The sequence below is a fragment of the Grus americana genome, chromosome 3 (assembly GCF_028858705.1).
Source record: "Grus americana isolate bGruAme1 chromosome 3, bGruAme1.mat, whole genome shotgun sequence".
Lineage (NCBI taxonomy): Eukaryota > Metazoa > Chordata > Aves > Gruiformes > Gruidae > Grus > Grus americana.
This window is the reverse complement of record NC_072854.1, coordinates 24,912,279-24,937,908: the sequence shown is the minus strand read 5'-3', so window position 1 is coordinate 24,937,908 and position 25,630 is coordinate 24,912,279. Positions and strand designations below refer to the sequence as shown.

Genomic DNA, 25,630 nt, shown 5'->3' with positions numbered 1-25,630 from the left:
GTGGTCTTAAGCCTAATTTTGCAAAAAACTTCTAGTTCAGTGATACTGCTGTACTAGTATATTGTTTACAGTTATTTATCTTCTGCAGTTCCAGATGCCACTTAATGAACTATAACATCATTGTACAAAACATTTCAAAGGCAAGATTTTTTTTTTTAAAGGCACAGATTATCTTAACCATCCAGATTAAAAATATATCAAAGCCTTTTTGGTATGTAGTAGCATGTTGGCTTTTTTTTTTTTTTAAATGAGTTGTTCCAATGTCTGAATTCAAGAAGCTCTTTCTGGGTGAAACTTGAACAAAAGGTGGCTTTTTGGCATGTTTTCTTGTCCTCAGTGGATCGCATACCCCTGTTGCAAAATGCAGAAATTAGCTAGTGATGCAAGCTGATGGTATAGCTTTGGGTTTGTGAGACAGTAATGATGTCTTACTCTAATCATGAAGAAACCAGCATCTTACTAGTATCAGCCAGGTCGAACAAATTGTCTTTAGTGATGTTTCAGTAAAGGATGTAAACATTTTTTCTATCTGTTTTCTCAAGATGAATCAAAACATTTATGTTGGGAAATTATCTTAATATTGGTATCCAATGTAATTAAGACTTTTCAAAAACTCTGGTTTTTATGTAAAGGTAAGACTGCTAAGATGTGAAATGTAAGGTAATCTTTCTGAAGCTGTAAAATGGAAGGGTTTTTTTTTTGTTTTCTGGTTAGTTACCGTATATGACATTGAACGTATGAGAACTATGCTTTTTCTGAAGCAGCAGCTGGAGGACAGACAGGATAGTCCACGCTATCTCAAACAGCACTAGCTATCTCTGTGTGAGTCAAGCCCTGGGTGTCTACTTCTAGGTGTCCTAAATTTACCTGTCTTCATCCTGAAATGAATCCTATCAAAAAATTCTTTGTCTTCAATAGATACAAACAGGTCTTTCTTTCAGTATTCTCTGTCGGAGAGTGCACACATGCGTTAAAACAGGAGGGTTAAAAAGCTCAAGAACACGTTTGAAATTTTGAAGTGAATGTTTAGAGACTACATCAGGGTAAAAAGCATAATGTGTTGGCAGTTCGAATGTAGAAATATGATGCTCATCACACCTACTGATGTGCTTTCCTTTTCTTTATTTTAGAGGTTATAATGATTTGTGCCTTTCTATTGCACAGGTTATCTGGATTTCAGCTTCCATCATCTATTGTGAGCACAGGATCTATCCTCACCCTCTGTTTCACCACAGATTTTGCTGTCAGTGCTCAAGGCTTCAAAGCTATCTATGAAGGTAAGAACTGTTCCTACCAGGTCTTTATTCCACTTGATGTATTTTTTTCCTGTTGAAACATTATGTTTTTATTTGAATTGTTTGGGTTTCACTCATCAGTGAATATTGCATAAACTGTGTTTGTTGTGTGGGGTTCTTTGGGTTTTTTTTAATAGTGTACTCAAATGTTACTGCCTCATGGCCATAGTCTTGATTTTTAAATTTAATTTTAAACTAAAACTTTAATTTCTGCTGGAATTTTTAAGGCTTCCAAAGCTGGATCCAGAAATGCTTATATTTTAATGGTTTTGTTATTATTTCTTAAATGATTTCTTTTGACAACTTCTTTAGGCAATGCCTCACTTAAGGGGTATAATGACAAAAATGAGAGGAGATGTGGATACTAACTGGTCTTGAAAATCAATCGCTACTCTTCTCGTTGTGGAAAATTAAAACAACGAAAACAACAAAAATATATGTATCTATAAATTTAAAAACAAAACCAGAAAAACAATGTAGTAGAAACCTTCTTCTGTGGAAGATATTAGACTACAATGACGACTGCACAGTTCTGGGAAAAAAAAATAAGGCCAAGCATTCCATGTTTTCATAAAAGTGAAACACTTCGTGTTCTCATAAAACTGGACTGATGCTATTTCCTTAATGCTTTGACTTGTACAAAAAGCTTTGTAACATCTGCAATCTTTGGGAAAATTAAGAGTGGTATTAAGTCAGTTGCTTAGCATTGTTGGATAATGAGGGTGTTTTGAGTGTAATTTCTGTAGGATTGATTTCAAATTGAATGTGTGGGGTTTTTTGTTTTTTGGTTGTTTTTTAATACTTCATGGAAAATGCAGGGCTCAGTACTGGAAGTTGCAGAAAGCTCTATTTCAGATTACTTCTCAAATGCAAAGCCATTTTTTTTTTTCAATGGTTTCATAGGTATAAACCTTTGAAAGTGTTTATTCTGGAAAAGCTGTGTACAGAGTTAAAAATATTTTGCTTTTAATTCTATCACTTATCAATGAGGTTGATGTAGGAACTTTTAATCTAGAAAGTAGTATGGCTTGATTGTAGCTATTCCCTAGGACTAACATTTCCAAGTGTGTAAATCCATTACTTATGATCTCTAAATTGGTGACTGATGTTGTCTTCAAATGCTTGATGAACAGTTCTAGGAGAAACATAATGAAAGTTTAAGTCCCTTGAAACTTCTTGACAATACCTAACTCTGCTCTGTATTGATGCATATCTTTGTTTCATATTTGATTAATGTTTTGAAATTACAGTGTTTCTTCAGTATCTTTTGAAATCAGTATCCTCACTGAGTGGATTACCTAGGTGTGAAAAGATGGAGGTGTCATGAGTAACCCAAACTTTTTTGGTTTGGGCTTTTTTTGATCGGGATGGGTAGCTCAGCAGAATGTCTTTCCTTGGTAGCTATTCCTTCCTTTCTTTGTCCACCAGAGCCTTATCACCTGGTAAATTCAGTGATCAGTCTGTCTGGGTTTTTTGGGTTTTTTCTTAACTGAGATGAGGGCTGTGAGGAAAGCCTAGGAAAGTTTCATTTTAATAGTTTTAATAAGTTTTATTAGGTAAGTTGAAAAGGAGTATCAGATACCACAAACACACCAGGAACTGTTTTTGTTACCTCAGTAGGAAGTTGCTTTCTGCATGCCTTACCTTTCTGTTCTTGCAGATGCATATGACAGCATATTGCATTCTTTTATGCAATCTGAGCGGTTTGTTTTTCATATGGAAAAAGACAGTGAAGAATGCTAAAGGACGTCTCTTGACTGTCAACTTAGGAACACATGCACTGAGCCACAGGCTGTAATATAATGACACTTCCTGCTGGCCTACTTTCTTGTAAAAAACCCCCGCAGGAAGAGCTGTAATTAACATTGACAGATAGCACCACTCTGGTTAAACAACACTGCCCCCTTTCAGATTTAGTGCTTTAAACCTGGAATTGTCCATGAGCTTTAAATTGGCTTCAAAATATGACATCCAACTCTGGAAGAAATGGTGAATGTCACTCAAGTGACAGCGTCTCAAGGTGTGCAGACAGGCAGTGGGGACTGATGGTTTGGGAAGGATTTTTAATAGTGAAGGGTTAGGTGTTTCTGGTGAAGGCTTGGGGTGATTTCAGCTGCAATGCCCAATTGAGTTACTGAAACCCCATAGTTTAAGAACTCCTGTAATGGTTCCCTAAACCACTTTTTTTAAATAGTGACCACTTCTGGCTCCTATGCCGTATGTAATTTTGTGAGTAGACAGGTGATCTGGGACAGTGGAATACAGGCCGCATGTTACCAGTCGCTGGAAGTCTTTATAATCACTCTGCTGGTTACCTATCCCTAAGCTAATTTGCTTTTTACTGAAAATATCTAGTTATCCTTGGTTTTAGCCAGTTCTTTCATTCTTCTCTGGAGTAAGTGAATTATTGTTCAGTCGGAATTATAGGGAGGATTAAGTGCTACTGACTGTTGCCATTTAAGAGTTTGGGACACTATGGGGTTGTAATGCACTATTTTTTGAGAAATGCTGTTTTAAACATCTTAATTGAAGAGAAGTTTTAACTGTGTGTCCTTGCCAGCTGACAGTATATATATATATAAAAAAAAAATTCTGAGGGTTTTTAATGGTACCTGAGGGAGTGATTCTGTAACAGAAATTTTTGCATATAAGTAAAGTCCACAACATTCAAAAATTTAGGAATTCCAAAAGACTGGGAGCAGGAAAAATAAAATTTTGTTTCATTTTGCAAAGGCATGCAAAGAAATAGTTCTAGAACTGTACCACTTGTCTCACAGTAGCAGATGAAGGTAGGTCTGAAAAATTCAAATATTAGGACTAATGAAGGAAATAACTTACAAACTTTCCATATTCTAAGCAGCTGGAAAACTAGTGTGATGTTTTGTTGTTGTGTGTTTTGGTTTTTTTAAAAAAACTTTTGTGACAGGCCACCCTTTCTTCTGAATAGGAAAACATTGTCTAATTAAGATTGTTACCTTCATACAATTAAAAATAAATTGATTGATAAGTGTCTTCAAAGTTAGCTCTGCTATTGAAAGTCAGTGTTTTAAATGTGATCATGTGGGGGAAAAAGGTAGTGTTTTAACAACAATGACTCATCTCTCAAAAGACTTAATACTGGGCTAGATTCTCTGCTGTGCTGAGCTTCTGCTGTGCAGAGCAGAGAGGATGCTGTTGGGATGTCTCACCACTACTGTCTACAGGGTGCTCTTTTTAACTTAACTCCCTGGTGAATGAGGGTAGGGTGCTGAACCAGGAAAGAAAAACATATGAACTGCTCCAAGACCTACTAAACAGCCTCTGAAGCTACACACACACTGGTAACCCTAGCAGAAAGAGAACACTACATCCCATTCTTTGGGCTAAGATTCTGATCTATGTGTTTTACTGAGTATATTTTTGATTCATGACCTTACTTCCTGTGCAGCAATGACATAATCAGGTCTTTTGTGTTTTTACAATATATAAATAGGCTAATAATGAAGCTAGTGAAACCACATTCCAGTGCTCTAAGCCCTTGATTTTTTTTTTGTACCTGACTTAGCCTGCTGTCATCCATATACCACATGAATATTAATGCTTAACTAAATCTGTTTCTTGTGGTAGTAGATCAGCGAGAGCCATCCAGATTTAACAAGACACTGATGTAGTTGGGCAGTTGCCGAGTTCTTAGGCTGAAATGTAGGTTTCTTTACTATATAATTACTTCACCAGATTTATATGTCCATTTCTGAGAATCTCTAGTATTTTTAACTGATAATACTTCCATCTTCAGTGATCACATCAGCACTCTAAACTTTTGGTACAGATGGAAGCTTGAATCATTCTTGTTTTCTGGAAATAAAATTATCTATGGAATTTTCAAACACATGATTATATCAGTGAAAAGAATTACAAATTTCAGAAGTAGTAAAGTTTATAGAATTTTTCAACTTTTTAAATCTACTAAATGATTTATTAACTATTATCATCACTGTTGAGTAATAATTAAATCCAAGTTTTAAGCAATGGGATGGGGAGTTGAGGGATAAATTATGTTTCTGTAGTGTGTGGTTTTTTTTTTTATTGACAGTGGTTGACATCATATAAAATTATGTTTAGGCTTTGCAGAGGGGGTACGTGGGGAGAATAACAAAGTAGTTGCAACTTGTGCAGTTTTGTTTAATTCCCTATTAAAATCAGCTAATTTGTATTTTCTAGAATGAGATTAACAACATGTTTTTAAAAAGGTGCTTTGCTGAATTTTTACTTGTGTTTTGTAGCTCTCATCGTTATATCATCGTAGTAATTTTCTTTGAAATGTCAGAAGTGTTCCTCCCATCCAGAACAGTTGTATGTGGTTGGAAATACAGAAAAATACTTATTAAATGAAAGCAATATCTGAAGTGTTATACACACACATACTTAATTTGAGTAATGCATGGTAAAATTGTTATATGGTCTTTCTTCTGCTAAACTAGTAAGACCTGCCATTCAGGAAATCCAGTTGTCAAGTGCAGAAAGTTCAGTAAAAGTATAAAAGCTTAATTCAAAGTACATTGTTAATCATTAATATAAAATGAAATGTCATGGGATTTAGCTTATATTTTGCTACAGTTGTGTCTGCCATTAAACATTACACTGCTCTTAGAGGTTAACAATCCTTGGTTGATTTTAAGTTACCTCGATTTTTTTTTTGGTGGTTGTTTGTGTTGTTTCTAACCACATTTTGTAATGTAGAATTGGTGGGCAGTAGTTAAACAACAAGCCAGATGTACTGGACTTGATGTGTGCTAGTACCTTTCCTTGACCTGTGTTCTACAGCAGCAGGTTTTCTTTGCCAAAGGAAGAGCTCTTGCATGCCCCTCTATCCTACTTACCCTCAGGGCATACTTCCTTTTTTCTTTTGTTCTTTGAATTCTCAAAGCTTTCTGCTCACACCCAGCATTAACATTTATACTGGCAGTCACCTTATCCTGCCTTATGCATCTTCCCTGAAGCTTCTTTTAAAATCCCTCTCAGCGTCAACAGCAGAAAGTAGTGATACACTTCCACAGTGTAAAGTCTTTGAAGAAATTTTTTTCTCTTGCTGCTTCTGTTCTCCCTGAGTATCTGTTATTTGGTGTGTTTTCTATTTTATGGTTCAATACTTTGAACTATTTAAAAAAAAAAAAAACACAAACAAAAAAATTGACACATTTCCCAACCAACTTGGAAACTTTAATCTTTTGTATTGATTCCATGAGTTTACCAAGATAATTTTCCTGAGACTGTGATTTTCCAGTCAAGATAACAGACCTCTGGGCTCAAGCTAAGGTTTCTTGGTCTTTGTTTGTTTGTTTCCCTCAAGTGCTGAAATACCTTTCCTGCACTCTTAAAAGAGTAAAAATCTGCTTCTCACTGGGTCAGTGCTTGCCAAGCAGTGCACCCTGCTTGTTGTCCATGAGTCTAACTGTATTAGTTAATGGCTGTGTAGGTCTCACAGCAAACTGTGGTACAATGATAAGAGTAGTTACTCCCTAGGAATGGGCATGTTCAAAACAAACTGAATAATCTGAGGCAAATATTTCTAGTTAAGAGTAGGAAGCTAAATTGGCACAAAATTACCAACTTTTATGCAACTCATGTATAACAATCCCTTAATATTCAGTGTGAGATGAGTAGTCTACTGAATCTTCAACCATCACCAGTTAATCTCTATAGTTTAGTCATAGGTTCTGTTTTATTCATTAGATAATACTTAATTTTGATTAATCCAATGATTTGAGACTTTGAATATGACTCCTGAATCTCAGTGGATTAGCATTTTTTGGTAAGAAAACTAACATTAATATTATAGTAAATGCTGGTATTCTTGTAAATGTAATCTTGGCAGCTATACATCTTAACTAGCAATCTTACCATTGACTGTTAGTGTAATTGGCCATAACATCTGTTAATAGACTGATATATTTCTTTTTCTATTTTTAGTTAAATACTTCTTGCTTACTATTTTGGTAGTCTCTTTTCAAGTTGAGGTGTTTGTTAAAGCTTTAAGCAGTGTATGCGTGTGTGTGTACACGTGACCAAGTAAACCAAAAGCTTTGAATAGTGAAAGCACAGACTGAAATGGGATCTCTTTAGGCCATATTTGTAGTTGTACTTCTTTGGAGCAGAAGTAATTTTTTGGGTTTTTTGAGGATGAATTTGGGTATAGATTTCCTTTTGTCAACTGAAGTAATTAGGAAAAAAAACCCATTTTTCTTACTCTAGCAAATTTTTTTAAAAAACTTTTTGGAATGATACAATCTGAATGACTGTTAATGATATACTGGAAAGAAATCATAATGCAGTTAAAAATAAAGCTGATATTTTGTGTGTCAAAACATGTCATAATGTGTAGCAGCAAAATCTCAGGCTAGAAGAGGTCTGGAAGTGCTGTGGGACTGTTCTGTGGGACCTCTGATAGCTAAACTAGAATATCAATGATTTAGGTGTCACAAGAGTTCACTTTAACAATAACAGTTGAAGAAAAATATTTTTAAGCCTATATGTACTCAGAAAATTTAGGAAAAAGAAAATGGAAGTTTTGTGGGGAGAGATGGGTAAAATAATCTGCTTGTGCTCTGAAGCGTATGAATAGATCTAAAACTTGTTCAAAATGCTGAATTTATGGGGAACTGAATTTAGTCAGTAGAAGCAGGTAATGACTGCACTCTTGCATGCCTTCTCTTTCCAGTCTTTCACATATAAACAGACTGCATAGAAGAAAAGATAACTGTATTAAAACCAATTATACTCCACAGCTTTCTTAGTTATGAGAATTTATGGTGGATAACTTCACTGGTTAAAAAAGAAGTAAAATTCCTTGTGCCAGTAAAACACTTAAATGTGTTTCAGCAACACTGGAAGGACCATGAGTCAGAAATCTGGAATGTTATTTCCTAAACTGCCCAAGGGCAGAAACTTCCCAATTGGAAGTTCTAGAAAATTCTTTCCTAGAAAAAGAAGGCACTGTAATGAAAGTTGTTGTGAGGCAATAAACCTCACTTGAATTGGCAGAAAATAAAATGAAATGTTGTAGGACTTGTTATCAACCAATGAATTTTGTATCGAAAGGAAGAATAATTTTGTAAAAGCCTTGCTTATAATATTAGTCCAATTATAAGCTATGTCAGCTGTTTTCTGCTTTCCAACTCTCACCCTGAGTAGCTCCATCCCCAATGCGAACAGGCCTTTGTGTGGCTAGCAGTCCTTAGAAAGCAGATTACATGTCTTAAGATACATTCTTGGAACTGTCTTTTTGACTGACTTTGGAAGTAACGGATTATTTTGTGCCTTCTAGTGACTTACTGATCCATATAAGAACTTCTGTGTTCACGGTCCTTGGTACGTGAACAAGTAGCAAACCCAGTGTTGGTGGTTCATACCTACTTTGTAATCGTTTAGTGGGCTTGTAACCTCCCTCCACAAAACTCTTACTTGTGCTCCTATTTGAGATCACAAACCCAATAGGAAAATGATTTGGTAAAAGTGGGCTTCCTGGTGAAAAACATTAAGGAGTTGCTCCTCTCTGCTACTACGAAGTACCAGATCTATGCCAAAACAAGCACATTCTAGTATGGAAAACAGAAGTGGAAAGTCAAAGTCATAACAGGATTGTTTCTCTCTTTCTTTGTAGCCTAAATAACACAGTGATTTCATTTATCTGCTATTGAGTATTGAGATTCTGGAGAATCTAATCTACATCCTAACAGCTCATCATCCCAGCTGTGCTGATACTAATACCCTGTTTCATGTACTTTCTTATCTGCCATCATTAGTATGTGTTTGTATGACTAATATTAACTTGTGAACAATACTTGAAAGATTTTTCTTTTAAATGTCAAAATTCCTTTAGTGCAGTCATTGCCTGATCTGAATCAGTATTAAGATGTTGTCATGGTTTAACCCCAGTAGGCAACTAAGCACCACACAGCTGCTCGCTCGCTTCCCCCCACAGCGCAATGGGGAGAGAATTGGAAGAGTAAAAGTGAGAAAACTCGTGGGTTGAGATAAAGACAGTTTAATAGGTGAAGCAAAAGCTGCACATGCAAGCGAAGCAAAACAAGGAATTCATTCACTGCTTCCCATGGGCAGGCAGGTGTTCAGCCATCTCCAGGAAAGCAGGGCTCCTTCACATGTAACAGTGACTTGGGAAGACAAATGCCATCACTCCAACTGTCCCTGAGCAATGGCAGCCCTGGCCAGATTCCACTCCTCCCAGTTTTATTGCTGAGCATGACACCATATGGTATGGAATATGCCTTTGGTCAGCTGGTATCAGCTGTCCTGGCCATGTGCCTTCCCAACTCCTTGTGCACCCCCAACTGACTCACTGGCAGTACAGAAAAGGCCTTGATGCTGTGTGAGCACTGCTCAGCAATAACAAAAACATCTGTGTTATCAACATTGTTTTCATCACAAATCCAAAAATGTAGCCACTTACAAGCTACTATGAAGAAAATTAACTGTATCACAGCTGAAAACAGTACAGATGTGTAGCATGATCTAAAAATCTTGCAAATCACTCTGTTGTAGACAGCTGGAAAAAAAAGGCACTGAATAGAAAAAGGCTGGCTTTGCTTCTCTTCAAAATGCTTTAGTTCTACTCAGACCTTAATTTTCAAAGTTAAAATATATTCTCTTGATGCAGCAACAGTTTGAGAAACAAACAAGATCAAAACTCCCATAATTCTGGAATTGTGTTGGATTTTTTTTTAATTCAGCTACATAAGGAATATGTGGAACACATCTTTTCTCCGAGTGCTTTTCTGAAACAGGCCGTGCAATCCGACTCAAGAGAGCTGGCATTTTTGCTTGTTCCATTTTACAGCCAACCGGGATTTGGGGGAATAACTTTTTCTGTTCATAGCCTTAGAGATTTGCTGAAGATAAGATTTCAGTTAAGCAGCCTGTGTCCTTCCCTGCCCCCACTCTAAATTTATTTTAAACAGCAACTGCTTCGAAATATCAGGATGTCAAGTGTTAAAGAAAGAGCCTGTATTCTGTTCAAATTTCATTTTGTATGAACTTTCAGTTCTGGACATGGTCTTTTTCTCTTTACCAATGTGGAAATTAAAATATTGCCAGTGTCTTGTGCACACTGCCAAATTACTCAGAGGAGTCTCTTGATGCATTTATGCCCAGACTTCTATCTGGATGAAGAGTTAAATCCTACTTCCTTTCCTAATTATCAGATATATTCAGTAGTGTCTACTTACCTTCAGAATGGTCCCCATTAATGAGATGGTACTAGATGAAATGCAGCTGACGCTTATCTAGCTTTTAATGAATCTGAAAAAGTCTGATACTATGGCTTGCTTGTTTTCTGATCTCATTTGTAAAGAAAGTTATTTATTCCTTTGGTTGGTACGAAATAGGGAAAGTCATATCGGGCTTTTCATCTCTCTGATAATAAAAGTGCATTTTCAGCCATACTAGTGTGATTTCTGGTTTGTAGTAGTCTTTGTAGTGTGTGTGTTTTGTGGTTTTGGTGGTGGGTTTTTTTAGCTATTGTCCTTAATTTAAAGTAGTATCACTTTTTTATTATGAAAACTATATTTCTGCCTTTTAAAAAAGTTTCTGTAGCCTGCTAAGAATTTTTTGATAACTACTCCGTATTTATTACAAATCTGCTTGCAATGGCAAAGATGGCTTACAGCTTTTATGTCTTTTGTTGCAAAAATAAAAGAAAATGGAAAAATCTCTACTTCATCTGGAATCATTGTCTGCAGATTTTTATTCCTTTAAACTGGCGAAGGATGTAGACTGTTGTGGGGTGGAATCAGTATTTCCAGAATGAAACCTATGGTTTAGCAGGACGGAAAATAGAATTTTGGGTTTGTTATGTTACAGCCAGCAGCTGTTATCCAGATTAATTAGAGGTCATATAATTTGCTATGTTAGATGGATAGTTAGCATATAAATACAGTCACATACCTTGCTTTTCATCTTCTCTTGTATAACTTTAAACCATTAATAGTTGTACTTTGAATTACTTTGTTATTCATATCCTTCCCATATATTGAGGGTTTCATTTACATAACCTTTCATGTTTTTCTTCTGTAATTGAGATAATGGCAGATATCTAGCATTTTGCAACAAAATATACTCATCAAAACAAGCATGTCTAAATTTTGACTAAGGCATTGATCTTGTTCAGTAATGAATACAGTAGCTGGTACATCACTCACCTGTTAATTCTGAAGAAAGGGAGTAGGTTGACTGTAGTGCACATAATATAGGCACTGCGTTTTAACTGAAACTTTTGAAATTTGTTAAAATCCGTCACATAATCTTCACCTTGTATATGTTAGAATTCTGTGTTTTCATACAGTACTATTGGACCAGTTTGTGTATCAGCTATGTAAATACTGTACACCCAAGTAATCTTGTTAACTTCATTAGGTATATGTGTTGCTATAAATGAGTCTGCAAAACTGCTTTAAGTACTTGTTAACTCTGTATTTTGTATTTGCATTAACTCTAACTTATAACACTTTGAAATCTTTCATCTTGTATATATTGAAAGACTTCCTAATAAATTGAATTATTCGTGCATGGTATACTTCCAAGAAATCTTGCCTTAAGGTTCTTTCAAGCTGGCTTATTGGATTGACCTGAAAAGGGCCATAGGAGGCATGGAAAGTCACACAATCTCCTTGACTTAGATCTGTGCCTTTCTTACACTTGCCGAACAAGACAAGGCACACCTGTGTGGTGTCAATGGATTGTAAACCTGAAGTCGTAAGAATGTTAAAACAGCAGTTTTGGATGCACAAAATCTTATTTATGGGGAAAGAGGCAACACACTGTGTGTGTGTATGCAAACCCAAAAGTTGTTAGTGTAATCAACATCTTAAGTGTCTAATCATTATTGGTCCAGATGAAAGGTTTACAGAAAAGGAAAAAAATAACCACAATGCAGTTAAAATAGTTGCATGCATGCTTCTTGGTTTCTACCCCTTTTCCTAGTATTATGCTTACCTTTCTCCTGCTCCTCTGGGTCTAGTAGTTGATGTTTTCTTCTTCCTCACTTTAGGATGCACTTGAGATTACTCTTGCTTAAGACAATTTCATACTTTTGCTCGCTCTTTCTTGGTCTGCAGTTCCATGTCACATCCATATTTACTTCATCTGGTGTCCCATGCGTGTTAGATACTACTACTTTCTTACTCCTAAAACCAGTTTTGTCCAGGTCTGCATTTCTTCAACTGACCATGAGTGAGTTGTTTATAGCCGTGAGTTCTCTAATGCCAAGCCTTTGTCTCATCACTTATTGTCCCTGTGCATGTATTCCATTGTACTGCATCCTGTATCTCCACTTCTCAAAGCCTCTGTAGTCAAACCAGGCCTATATTTCTCTTAACTGTGTCATTGTGCAATCTGCATAGACTGCTTGCTACAGCTATCCATATAAAACTATGGTTGTACTATCAGAAAAAAGTAAAAAAAGAAAAAAAAAAAGTAAAACAAATTAGCCTTAGACAGCCAGTCAGTTAGAGGAATTAGTATCTGTTGTGGTTCAACCCAGCTGGCAGCTAAAACAACCACACAGCCATTCGCTTGCTCCCCCTGCTGCCCCCAGTGGGTTGGTAGAGAGAATTGAAAATTATTTTAAAAAAACAAAACAAACCCACAAAAAACCAAACAACTCATGGACTGAGATAAAGACAGTTTAATAGGATGGAAAATGAAGAAAATAATAATAAAAAATATACAAAACAAGTGATGAACAGCACAATTTCTCACCACCTGAAGTCAATGCTCTGCAAGACCCTGAGCTGTTCCACCTCCCAGCCCAGCCCACCCCACTGCTATATATGGTACATGACATCATATGGTATGGAATATCCCTTTGGTCAGTTTGGGTCAGCTGTTCTCGCTGTGTCCCCTTCCAACTTCTTGCCTGGTTTAGTCAAAGTTTCCATTAGAACTATCCAGGGAACTTTTGACTCTGAAATCTGTGCTGTTCAGTGTATTACCAGGTAGCTAGGGTGGACCTCACCTGACTAGCTCCCTAAATTTGTGATAGCCAGTTACAGAGCTAGTCATAAATGGTTATAATGATTAAATGCTTTTAAAAGCCAATTAACATTAGATGCCTGTGTTAACATGGGATAAATCATCTCAAAGCAGAGGTGCCTGTCTGCCTGCTTTGACTTCACAGTGGAATCTGAAGGGCTAACTTAGCTGTCTACAAGTTGAGCATTTTAATCATAGAATGGTTAATGTTGGAAGGTAAAGATCATCTAGTTCTATCTGCCCTGCTATGGGCAAGGACATCTCTTACTAGATCAGGTTGCTCAAAGCCCCATCCAATCCAACCTTGAACACTTTCCAGGGATAGGGCATCCACAGCTTTTCTGGGCAACCTGCTCCAGCGTCTAACCACCCTCATTGTAAAAAAAATGTCATCTCAATGGAAATCACTTTTATTTCAAACATATTCTGTTTGAGAATATTATAATGTTTAATTATTCTACAGATTTGAGTTCTTTGATTCTTTAGGAATCTTTTATTTTGGAAGCTGGAGAGAAGTCATGAGACTTTCTAAAACAAAGTGGGGCAGCCTCCTCCTCCCACTTCTGTTTTGAGATGAAATACTGGTTTTGGAAGCAGAAGTTTGTGAGAAAACTGAGCGTTCTGCTGTAAATTGTGTGAAATTTTGCTTATTCCATAAAAGATGCAGCCAGCTTAATGTACCCTGTATGTGCAGCTTTGTGGGGGCAGCAGAAGAAAATTTGGTCAAATGTCCTCTTTAAGCGTCTTAGGTGACTGTGGGCACCAGCAGGGAGGCAGTTGATTCGGGTCCCATGTTCTTGTGAGTGGAGTAGGCTTCTCAACTGACCAGTAATTAGGGGGTTTGTACCTGCGTGGTTTTTTAGCTTCTGATGTAGTGTGGCTGTAACCAAGAACCAGTATAGTTTTCTTGGTAATAGCTTCCTTGTTTTTTAAAACTTTATTCTGCATATTTTTATTTAAAAGTGTCAATTCTAATAAAGCACTGAGGAGCTGCATTTTGGGGGAAAAAATTAGGCAGTGGGTGATTGGACAGCTGTTGTGTGTAGGATACTGAAGTTCTCGTCAATGCTGTCAAGTCAGCTCTGCTGTAGGAGTTTAGCAAATGGCAACAGTAATGCACTAAAACAAAGTGGAACATGTTTCAGCACTGCACATGTGATCAGGCTTCACCTTGGCAAAGAACGGCGTCTTTCCAGCATTATGTTTTGTTGTGAGGATTTTTGGGCCTCAGAACTTTCACAGTTGCCCAAATCCTACCCACATGCCATCCTTTCGTGACTTAAATCATGAGATGAAATCTGCATGCAAAATGACTTATTTATCAAAATAAGCCTTTAAATGAAACAAGGAAAAAACCCAACCCCTGGATGTGAGAAGTCAAGTATGAGTTGACTTCAATCTGTTCACAGATTGAACAACATTGTTACTGGCACCCTCTACCTGAATTCTATAACAACTGTGGGTTTTAGAGAATACTTTGCTTAGCTTATTGCATGCTTGTCAGTAGTAGGCTTTTTCATGTTTGAGATGTAGCTTTTAAAAGAAAATTGAGAATGAAATGAAAGGTAAAATACATTTCTCTGCTGTTATGTGTTTTGCAAAATTAAATGCCACTATCACCTTTTAAAGAGTATAGCAGTGATGCTTTGCGCAGTGCTTAGATTATACTCAGCACTTCAAAGTGATTTTGTTTCTTTAGCTGCCCCAAATTTCTTCTTTTGGTTAATTTTTAGACTTAGTTTATAACTGAAGAAAAGGCTAAATCTTTTTCTTTAAAGATAAGCTCTATATTAAAGGCAATCTGACCTTCACTTTGGATTGTGTGTACTATGGTCTGTGTGAGAGATGAAGGAGTGTAAGTGGGAAGAAAAGAGAAAATATATTCCTTGTAGGCTTAGTAATTTCAAGCTTCACAATCAGTTCTGAAATTATTTATGCCCAGGTTTTTCTTTTTCCTTTTTCCTGAAATACTGATAAGAGCCATAAATACCAAGGTAGTTTATTGTTTTGGGGTTGGTTTTTTAATTATTATTATTTCTTATTTTTTGATGATTGGTTGGGTTTGATTTTTTGGTAGCAATGGAATTGATTCTGCTTCTAACAAGCTGAGGGACCTTTGAACCTCTGAACCCTGGATGTTGTGAACATTTCACTCAGAAAAGCAGAAGTGGTAGAGGCATTTAAAAAAAAACCAAACCCAAACCAACCAAACAAACCCAAAACCACAAAATGAATGAAAACAAAGCAAGCCATAAAACCCACACAGTAATTTACGAAAATCCAGGGAGTAAATACAACTTGAATACAACCTTAGCAAAAAACTAATGTGAGAGGAGATGTTGGGTGAAGTATTGTTGCAAGTTTGCTTTGTGAAGTTTTTTGTTTGGTGTTGGTTGCAAAGGCAGAAATAAGGCACTGAAACACATCTTCACACACCCACTCCCCCCCCACCTCCCATTCTTGAGTTCAGATCTATCTGAGTTTGCACTCTCTAGGTCTGTAGATACAGAGCTGCAGTTCTACCAAAATAATGCTGGGCTAACAGATTTAGGAAATTGCTAATTGTTTAGCAGGCATAATGGCAATTAAATATACTGTTACAGTGTTGTTGAAACTATTATTGATCATAATTTCTCTGTATGAGATGCCATGAAAACTTTAAGATCTCACAACCATTTGTGGATAGCAGCTAATAAAATTTTGCAAGACTGAGGTATCTGGTAAAACTACAGCATATTGGTGTAACTGGTGTGATTGGGCCCAGTCATTTTAAAGTATTCTCAGAGGTTTTGTGGAACCCTCTATTCCTGCAGTGTAATATGGTGTAAATTGCCAATTGTGAAGTCAGTGGTCTTACAACATGGAAACAGATGTGAGTTCAGAGAGTTCTGATGCCACCATCTTCAAAATACAGTCAACAAAACTGGACAAGGTTAAATTTATTAAGGACAATGTTGAAAGCAACAGGTATTGAAGGTGAGGTGATGAGACTGTAGGTGGCACTAAGAAGGTGTATTGGAACCTGTGTATTGTAATCCAGCGCAGTAGGAATTTTGTTTGAGATCCTAGGAATGGTCTTGGGCCTGAACCTGTAATCACTAAAATTAACTGTTAAAATTGGTAGGTCTACCCATGCAAGTTAGAATAACCCATAAGTAAGGCTGGTATTAAGTTTACTTGGTGTGTGCTTGTGTAAAGTATTTGCATGAATATTTATAATACTTTTAGAACACCTACTGGCTTTTAAAATATATTACCAATATTAAGAAAACCCGACAACTTTAACAGAACAGATAGTAAGGTGAAAAGAATTATACCGCATTTGATATTATGTGAAATAACAAAAGATATGCTAACAAAGCTATGGTACCCTAACTTGCAGCACATTCATATCAAATTAATCACATTGAAAAGATCAGCAGTCACTGTGTGATGAACTGATATAATTGAAGAAATTAGTAAGGGAGTGGGAGAAAAACATTAGAATACAATATATGTGAAAATCTAGTTTAGATTTTTTTCCTGTTTAGCTTATGTTGGACAATCATTGTCTTGGAAATTCTAGCTTGTTTAGGGTCATACTTTGGAGGAAAGAAATCTGAAATTTTTAAAACTAATTAAATATACTAAGAGCAAATTTCTTAAAAGCTAGGGAAATTCTTAATCAAAGTCTAGACAATTTCTAGGAGACTGTTTAACTGAAATTTATGTTACTTTGACCCACGTGGTAATGTATGGACCTGGCACAATGGGTATGTTGCATAAAACAATGTTGGAGCCCATTCCTCCCCCATTCGCTTTTGATTAATGTTGTGTGTGTTTGGGTTTATGTGACAGAGGCTGCTCTACCACTCAAGCCCTCATCCCACTGACATGACAGCTATATCCAAACTGAGCATAACTCAGTTTAAATTTCATGTGACAGCTGCTATGAGGTACTAGTTTCAGTGAAGTCTTAGCTGCTTATACTACAGAATTTTAGGTTAAAAAGGCAAAAATGTCTGCAACAGATGTCCTAATCCACAGATGCACTGAAAAGACAAAATGAGTGTAAATGAAAAATACAAAGAACTGGATAGATAACAGAAATCTCCCATTTTGGTTGCAGACCTCATGCATCAGCTCTGTGACTGAGTTCAGGTTCTTCATCTGCAGCCTTTACCCTCCGGTGAACAAGAACCAGGCAGTATGCACACTGGCATAACACAGCTTCCCTCTCATATTGACGTTCTCCTGTATACTTTTCCTAGCCAGCATTGCACATTGCTAAAAGTACTTCTGTGAATCTAGAAACGGGAGTCCTGTTTTCTATTAAGTTAGTGAAGCAGAGGGGTTTCCCTTCCAGGTTAACTCAAAACAAGGCTGTTAAAGAATGGGCTCTGGTCAAGGCAGAGAGGAAGAATCATGTGGCTGCCACAAAAAATACTAACAAAGGAGCATATTTGTCCCCGTGCACTAGGAGGAAAAAAAAAAGTTAAATTGTCACTATGTATAACAGCACCATCTGCTGACTGCTGCCATAACACTTGCACACTTCATTCTAAACATAGCAGGTATGTGTGTACAGAATGCATTGTTTGTGGTTTGAATTTTTGTACTGCTAGAAGTTTTAATCCATTTTTCCCTTTTGCTGTTGTGGTAGTTTGAACACATCTGAAGTATTATGAGCTATATTTTGTATTTTGATAGTTGAGTTTGCTTTAACATTCTATAAAATATTTCTTAAAACAAATAAAAATAATTCTTTGAACAGGCACAGATTACCACTTTTGACTACTTTCTCAACCGAGAAGTACTTCCTAGAACAAGATATAACTGATGGTTGATTTCAGTCTAGAATCCTATGGGCCTATCATACTTTTAAGACGTGCTATATAAGACTTTACTGAAAAGGGAAGATTGCTGAACCTGACTTCTTATGAAGTACCAAGTCACTTGGCTCAGTGGTGAATTCTTTCCATTCTTCATTCCTTTTGATTGGAAAAAAAACTCCCCAGAATATTCAGTGTGTTACTAATTTACATCAGTCATGCTACTTTTATCTAAAGTGGCAGAGCTGTGGAGGTTACATTGCAGAAGCCTGATAGATGGCTTATATTAAATTTAAGGACTCGACTCCAGATCACTCTTGACTATAGCCACGGCACTCAATTTGAACAGCTCTACAGAAAGTGGTTGGTGACATTGCTGGTACTGGAGAGGAAGCATGGTGAGGACAACTTATATTGCTTGTCAGAACCTTCAATTGTGTTGATTAAATGATGTTTTGTGTGGATTTTCCCCCTGAGAAATCAAGCAAGTAGCTGCACATTATAATTAAATTAATGTAATTTATAGAACATTGATAAGAATGATGAGGTCATTCACTACTGTTGAGTTACTGACACATGACTTACCTGAAACATCTGTTATTCTTATAACAAGCAATAACTCTTTGCTATTTTCATATCCTTTCATAAACTTTAAAATGTGTGTATATAAGCAGAGCATATTTACTGGAAATGAACATCTGAAACAACAGCACTTCATCAATGTAGTCCTGTCTTGCTTCTTTGTATTTAAAAACTTCACATCAAGTTCTCTCTCTTCTTAAATTAAGCTTCCAAAAGGGTTCTACTGCTAAATTCCCATTCCAGGGTTTTATTTCTTCAGAAAGTAACTGAATCAATGTCTGAGTGGCCAATCAGTGGCTAAATCTGGATTTGGTTTCTGCATTATTCTCTAAGTCACTTTGTCATCAGCTTCTTTCTGTCTATAAAAGTGCAATTAGTTTGACTTTTTTACAGGGATTTTGAAATATTTTATTAAAAAGTACTACAGGAGAATAAGAACCTTACTTTTATGTAATATATGGGGATATTAAAGCTAACCTTAGACCCATAAGGAACTGTAAAAAAAAAAAAAAAAAAACCAGACATGTAGAGGCATTTTTTTCTTGCCATTGAATTCTAAATAGGACACCTGAAACTTCTGAATGTTGGGTGGAAAAAGGTAGTGGATGTTGTTCCTGAATAGTTACAAACTCCTCCTCCCCAAACCACAGAGTTGCTTCCTTCAGCCTTTTGTTTTGTTTTGTTTTTTTGTTAAAGGTCATATGTAAAGCCTGCATTCCCTAGACCATTTTTTATTTTTGACTTATTTGTCTCTGATAACCTCAGTTGACTTCATCTTAATGTCTTAATATCCAAGAAAAAAGTTAGTAAGTGCCCATCTGAACATTTTCCTTTAAAGGGGCCTGATAAGTAATAGTTACCTGAATGGATGGGTTTCTGTATACCTAGAAATTTTATATAAACTGAATTGTAAAGATTTTATATGGATTTTGTATAAACACTAAAACTTTATAGAATTCTATGACTACCGTACTTGATTTTCAATACCTTTAAGGTTGAACCACATTTAAAATGTAGTGTCTATGTATAATGAAATTATTTTAATCTTAAAATTTATATTCCTTCTCCCAGTTATTTCTAATGTCAAAGATATTGAAAAGACAAACAGGGAGGTAAAGATGCTTGCTGTAAGCAATTGCATGGACCATTAGTTAAAATGAGTGTTTAAATGTATAAATGATGCCCCTTCAGATTTTAAACACAGAACTAAATTAGTAAAAATGCCTAACTCAGCACAGCTGTTTTATGATCACTAGTTGAGTGTTTCAACCCCTAGCTGAAACATGAAACTGAAAATCTGTTAAAGTACTGTAGCATATAATTAAATTCTGTTGTTATAACATCTGATACATTATACCATGATACCTGTCTGATTTTCACATTTATATTGAAACATTCGTAATTCAGAGTGAGTAATATATTACTCATTATATTTAGGAACTTAGGAAATAACATAAAAATAGATGGATATGTATGCCTGCCTTGTGTTGTTTCTCTTGCATACATAAAGGAGAAAGCCACTATGCAGCCATAGAAACACACCAGTAATATAAGAATAACAAAGAAATTAAGTCAGATCTTTTGAACTACATTCTTGTTGCAAAAAAGACTTGGAGTTTTGATCAAAACCTCTCTCTCTTCACTTACTGTTCTTCAGACCTTCATGTATTATTCATATAACCATAGGTCAGGTATTTCTGTTTATGCAAACCTCATGAATGTTTACTGTAATGGAAACAAGCTACTCTTATAAATTTTGGCCATTCTGTTTGTGCAGCCATTATGTGCTTAACTACAAAATGTGCTTCTCTGGAATAAATGTATTCGCCATTAGTATAACACTCTGTTGCTGTAAATTATTTGTCCTCACAATTTTATTTCTTGTTGTTTGTTTACTGTCTTTTCTCGTGTATCTCAGCTTGAATTAGATTATAGTATACTTGCTGCAGGATTTTTGCTGTTGTTTTTTGTTGGAAAGTGTCTTTAGAATGGCAGGAGGTGAAAAATTTTAATTTATGATTAGGTTAGTTGCTGTACCTCTTTCTGAATGTTAAACCTGATATGGCATTATTGGCAGCTCTACCTTTATTGAGAGGCTATACAGATAGTTAGTGCAATCTGATTTGCTGTGAAAACTTGATCAAAATATTTAACTTAGTGGTACAGTTTCTTTGATGAAGTTAAAAATTAAGAACAAACTATGGACAGGCTTAGACACCTTTGTCTCATTCAAATCATAAAGTAAGTCCTTGTGCAACTGTTGATGTACAGTTTGCATTCTAACATGTAAGTGGACTTTTCCTTGGTTCCCTCCCACAGTTAAACAGGCCAGAAACTAATGAAGCAGATGATGATCCTCCCTTCTTTCTACAGTAGCTTGCACAGCAGCATCAGACCACTGGGGAGTAGAAGAATGCCTGTCTTCCAGCGAATGATTGCCCTTGAAATAATGCAGAGATCATTCCTAAATTTCAGACAATGTTCCATTTTGAGGGATGTCATCTCACTTTCTGAAAAAGCTTTATAGAAAGGTAGAAGAAAGTAGATTGTAGTCCATTAGATGTGTTGTTGTAGATAGTAAACAGCGGGAACTAGATGGAATGACTTAGGTAAGTAGTAGAGAGCTAGTCTGACTACAGTTTTCAAATCAGCTACGTAATTTGCCATCAAATGAAGCGATGGGCTGAGTGAGGTCCTGCAATATCTGCTCTGGATTGAGCGTTATTCAACAGTTTTGTAAGCAGCCTGGGGAAGTAAGAGGTAGCATCTAGTTGCAAATGACATTAAAGTAGCTCTAAAAGCAGGATTCAAAGGTATAAGCATAAACAGGGGAAATGATGTGAAGGAAAATTAGCCCCCTAAGTAAACAGGATGGCAGTCAAAAAAAAAAAAAAGACAATGACAAAATTCCTTGTGTAGAAATAGTAGTCTTTGCGTATGTATTACACATTTCAGGGGAGACTGTGTCTAGGAAGCATTACCCTAATAAATGTTCTAGAAGATTGTAATGGATCATGAATGAACATCACTCCATACTATTGGGGGCGGGGGGAAATCAGTGCTACAGTTAGAGATGTGAAGAGGTGAGAATAAGTTAAATTCTGAAATATTCTGATGAGGCTTTGGGCAAGCTGGTCTGGTGGAGGGTGCCCTTGCCCATGGCAGGGGGGTTGGAACTAGATGATCTTTGAGGTCCCTTCCAACCCAAACCATTCTATGATTTTATATGCTTTTGCTAAGGGCTTGGACTGAATTTTGCATCTCTAGGCACCACAATTCCAGAAATATGTAGACAATGAATGTCCACAGATGAGCAATAGAAATAATAAAAGTGCAAAATGACTTAAGCAAAACTGTTAAAGGAAATAATTGTCAAATCTTGACAAAAGAAAAAGGTGATAGTCTTTATGTATGTAAAGAAATAAATAGAATGGGAATTAACCCTTTCACACATCTGCAGCAGGCAGAGCAAGCATCATTCAAATTTAGCATAGGTTTAGTTATGAAGTTCTTTCCAGCTCTGTTTTTTATTAGTATGATGGTTAAAATTAGCTTATCTTCATTCTTGAACTGTATCATTAAATAGCTGCTGTTGTTCCAAAGGAGCTGTGTATGGAGCTGCACTAGGAAATATAAGCTTATGGAGATATAAGAACTTTCCATCTCTTGTGAAATGGAATTTGTTTTCTATGGTTTCAAGTCTTTAATAATATTTTGTTCAGTTTCACAGTGCCTGATCAAATCCACACAAAGTTTTTTCTAGTTTATCTTGCTCAGAGCTTTAACTATCACACAACTATCCTATTTTGGTAGTATTACAGCTGTAGTACAAATATACTAAACTTAAGAAACCAGTAGTGTAACGAGTGACAATATAATTGCTAGGTATTGTGTTTACACAATTAGCTGCGAAATTCATGCCTAAACATTGTTTAAAATATATAAACTCATTTTTGAGAGCTGTTATCAACATATCCATAACATGAGGCTTTGGGCAACATGGTCTAGTGGAGGGTGCCCCTGCCCACAGCAGGGGGGTTGGAACTAGATGATCTTTGAGGTCCCTTCCAACCCAAACCATTCCATGATTCTATGATCTCGGGTGTAGCATCTTTCATGTGGCATAGAGTAAGAGTGTCACTAAGGACTTGCGATTACATGGAGTTCATATATGAAAAAAACTATTTGAAGTTATGGGATCATTCCTTACTCTAGATCTTGTCTTCAAACTCATCCTTCAGACTAGTTCTTTCGTAGAACTTAATGCTTCATCGAATTCTTTCAAAAGCTAGGCACAACTATTTTTAACTTCAGTAACTGAACTGACATGATTTCTTGGAATACTGTTTGTCAAAAGTAGCATAGTTGTATATTCCCAGTACATCAGATACTCTTGGTAATGTGTAGGGATAGAGAGAAGCAAAGAACTTTATTTCTGAGAGAAACTCTGAGCAAACTGGTAACACTGTTACTTGAAGTCCTCTTGCTTCAGTTGTTCAGACAGAACATGAAAATTACACTGAAATATGACTTCAGGAAAAAGTGAAACTTCTAGCAAAAATTGCTTGTTCTGACTCATTCATCTTGCTTTATCCACTATACTTCAGTTGCAGCAAGAACTTGAGACAAAATGTATTATTTCTAAGTTGATCAATTAAATATTAAATTTTCAAAAACATTAGTAGCTTAATCTTACTCCCACTGATGTCAATAGAAGTTCTCATGGGGAATAATGATTAGTACTGTATTGAGCTTATTTGAAATTTACACTCTTAATCAGCTATTTTGTTTCTGAAGGAGCTATTCATATAGATACATTTAAGTAAACGTAGGTTATGTGGGTGGAAATTGTGCCTCTTAATGCAGAATCGTTTTATCCTTAGGATTGTAACTTTTTCATTTCAGTCTGGCTAATCCTTGCATATGAAATATCATGCAAGATTATATGGTTAATCGCAAAATAAAGGGAGATAGTGCAGTAAAAATGCTTCCCCAGACTGTCCAAGAAAAAAAAAAAAAGAAACCTTCCTTGATTTCATACTTCTTTCACCTCTGAAGATAATGCATGTGTGCTGCTTTTAACATGTCTTATGAACATAATTAAGTGCAAGACACTGTAGGTATTTTTATTTGCTGGTAACTTCTATAACTTTTATGGTAAAACACTGGGTTTTGGTGTGTGGTGTTTCTTTTCTCATAAGGATTTAAGAGTTAACGTGCATTAGTTATCCTGCTGCAGGAATGTCTCTATACTATTTTTCTGGTTACTTGTGGCAGTGCAATGCTAATAAATTAGAAGATCAACATCAAAAGGTATGTTCTGATGATTTAATCAAAGTCAATTATTTATTTATTAAAGTGTACATCAAGTAAAACATTACTACAATAATGTCTGCCAGCTATCACGAACTGAGGTGTAAAAGAAGTTTTAAATGGTAAAAAAAAAAAACCAACCTTTGCGATTTCTGTGGTCTTATTCTGCTATTGCTTTCATATGATTTTTTGATTAAACAACTCACCTCATCTGTCTTAGGTCCATAAACGTTTACATCATTTGGAGAATATTTGCAACAGCGGGACACTTCTCCCTGTGTAAACTTGTGTGGATCTTTCACCATTCTGTTTTAAATGTTAAAAATTATGTCGGTTTGTGTTAAAATAGTGTAAGTCTCTTACTTCCATAGCAGCACTTTTCATATGGGTTGGGTATGGTTATTTCAGCAGCGAACATGACCCTGGTCTGCTGGGAAACGTGATACATCTCTGTGGCCATGAAGTCAGCACCAGATGGTGGCATGGGGCTTCAGGGAAAATGACAGCCATTATTTTACCTTTATTGTTGTATTAACATTCACAGTATTGTATTATCTTTCAATTTTTCTCTCCTATATTTTCTGTACATTGCCTTGTTGTAACTGTAGGGATATGATGACTTTATAATATGTATGTAGCTACCTGAAGGACTTCTGAGGTGTTAGACAGAAGATTCTGCACAGTTTATTCACTTTTTAAAGTGTGAAGTTTTTGATGGGTATAACTGCAGAAAATTTTGGAATGCTTACAACATAAGGTGTGTAATTGTATATTAAAAAAAAATATATATAGGCACAAATAGCCTGAGCTGAGGTCTTGATAAACCTCAAATAAGTGTTTCTTTGCTTTTATATTCTCAGGTATGTGAATTTTTAACAAGTTAAAAAAATGTAAAGAGTTCTTAACAGTGTATTCCTAAAATGAAGTAATATAGCTAATAAATGACTGGATAACTTTTTTGTTTGCTTTGAAACTTGGTAACTTGCGTGTATACTATGAGTTCTGTTCAATTCATCAGAATATTAGTTTAGTGCAAATCTTTGATTCACTTCGTTGTTTTGTGATCAAGACTGTATGTAGTTTTTCCTTGCTTTCATTTAGTTACTACCTGTAGTTTTGGTGTCTACAAGGTTTCATGACTCCCATGAAGTTCTATTGAGAAATACAGTTCAGTGGTTTTGCTTTTCAGCAGAGGTACCTGTGTGTCTGAGAACCGTGTGCATGTTCTTAATGTGGTATAAGTTAAGTGGACATGGCCTGATCTTTTTTTAATGACAACTTAACTATCCGCTCTGTTACACCCCCCAAAATCTTAATTATTTCCCTCACTTTGCTTTCTGAATGTCATCTTGTCTAAGAATGAGTTTTCCTATGAATAAGACTTAAAGGTTGCTCTTGCAGCTGTGAAGTTCTGATTTATGAGACCTTTTACTAGGCTAATTTCAATACATCTTCTATTGTATTCAGAGTTCTTAGTGATGCTGTATTATGCCCAACTTATGCATCTCTGTGTTACTAGAAATATCATAAGAATATGTGTATCTTAGCTGGCACAAGTTGTAACTCTCATACTTTCTTTTTTTTTTGTTGTTTCACATACAAAAA

At 36.0% G+C, this 25,630-nt stretch overlaps 1 protein-coding gene across 1 annotated transcript in view; it reads left to right on the top strand.

The window, feature by feature from the left end:
• CSMD1 (CUB and Sushi multiple domains 1) overlaps window positions 1-25,630 on the top strand; it is a 1,238,533-nt gene that overhangs the window by 358,511 nt on the left and 854,392 nt on the right. The window contains exon 3 of the mRNA XM_054821261.1: window positions 1,165-1,277. Within this exon, the coding sequence (XP_054677236.1) occupies window positions 1,165-1,277 (113 nt within the window). The remainder of the gene's footprint in view (window positions 1-1,164; window positions 1,278-25,630) is intronic.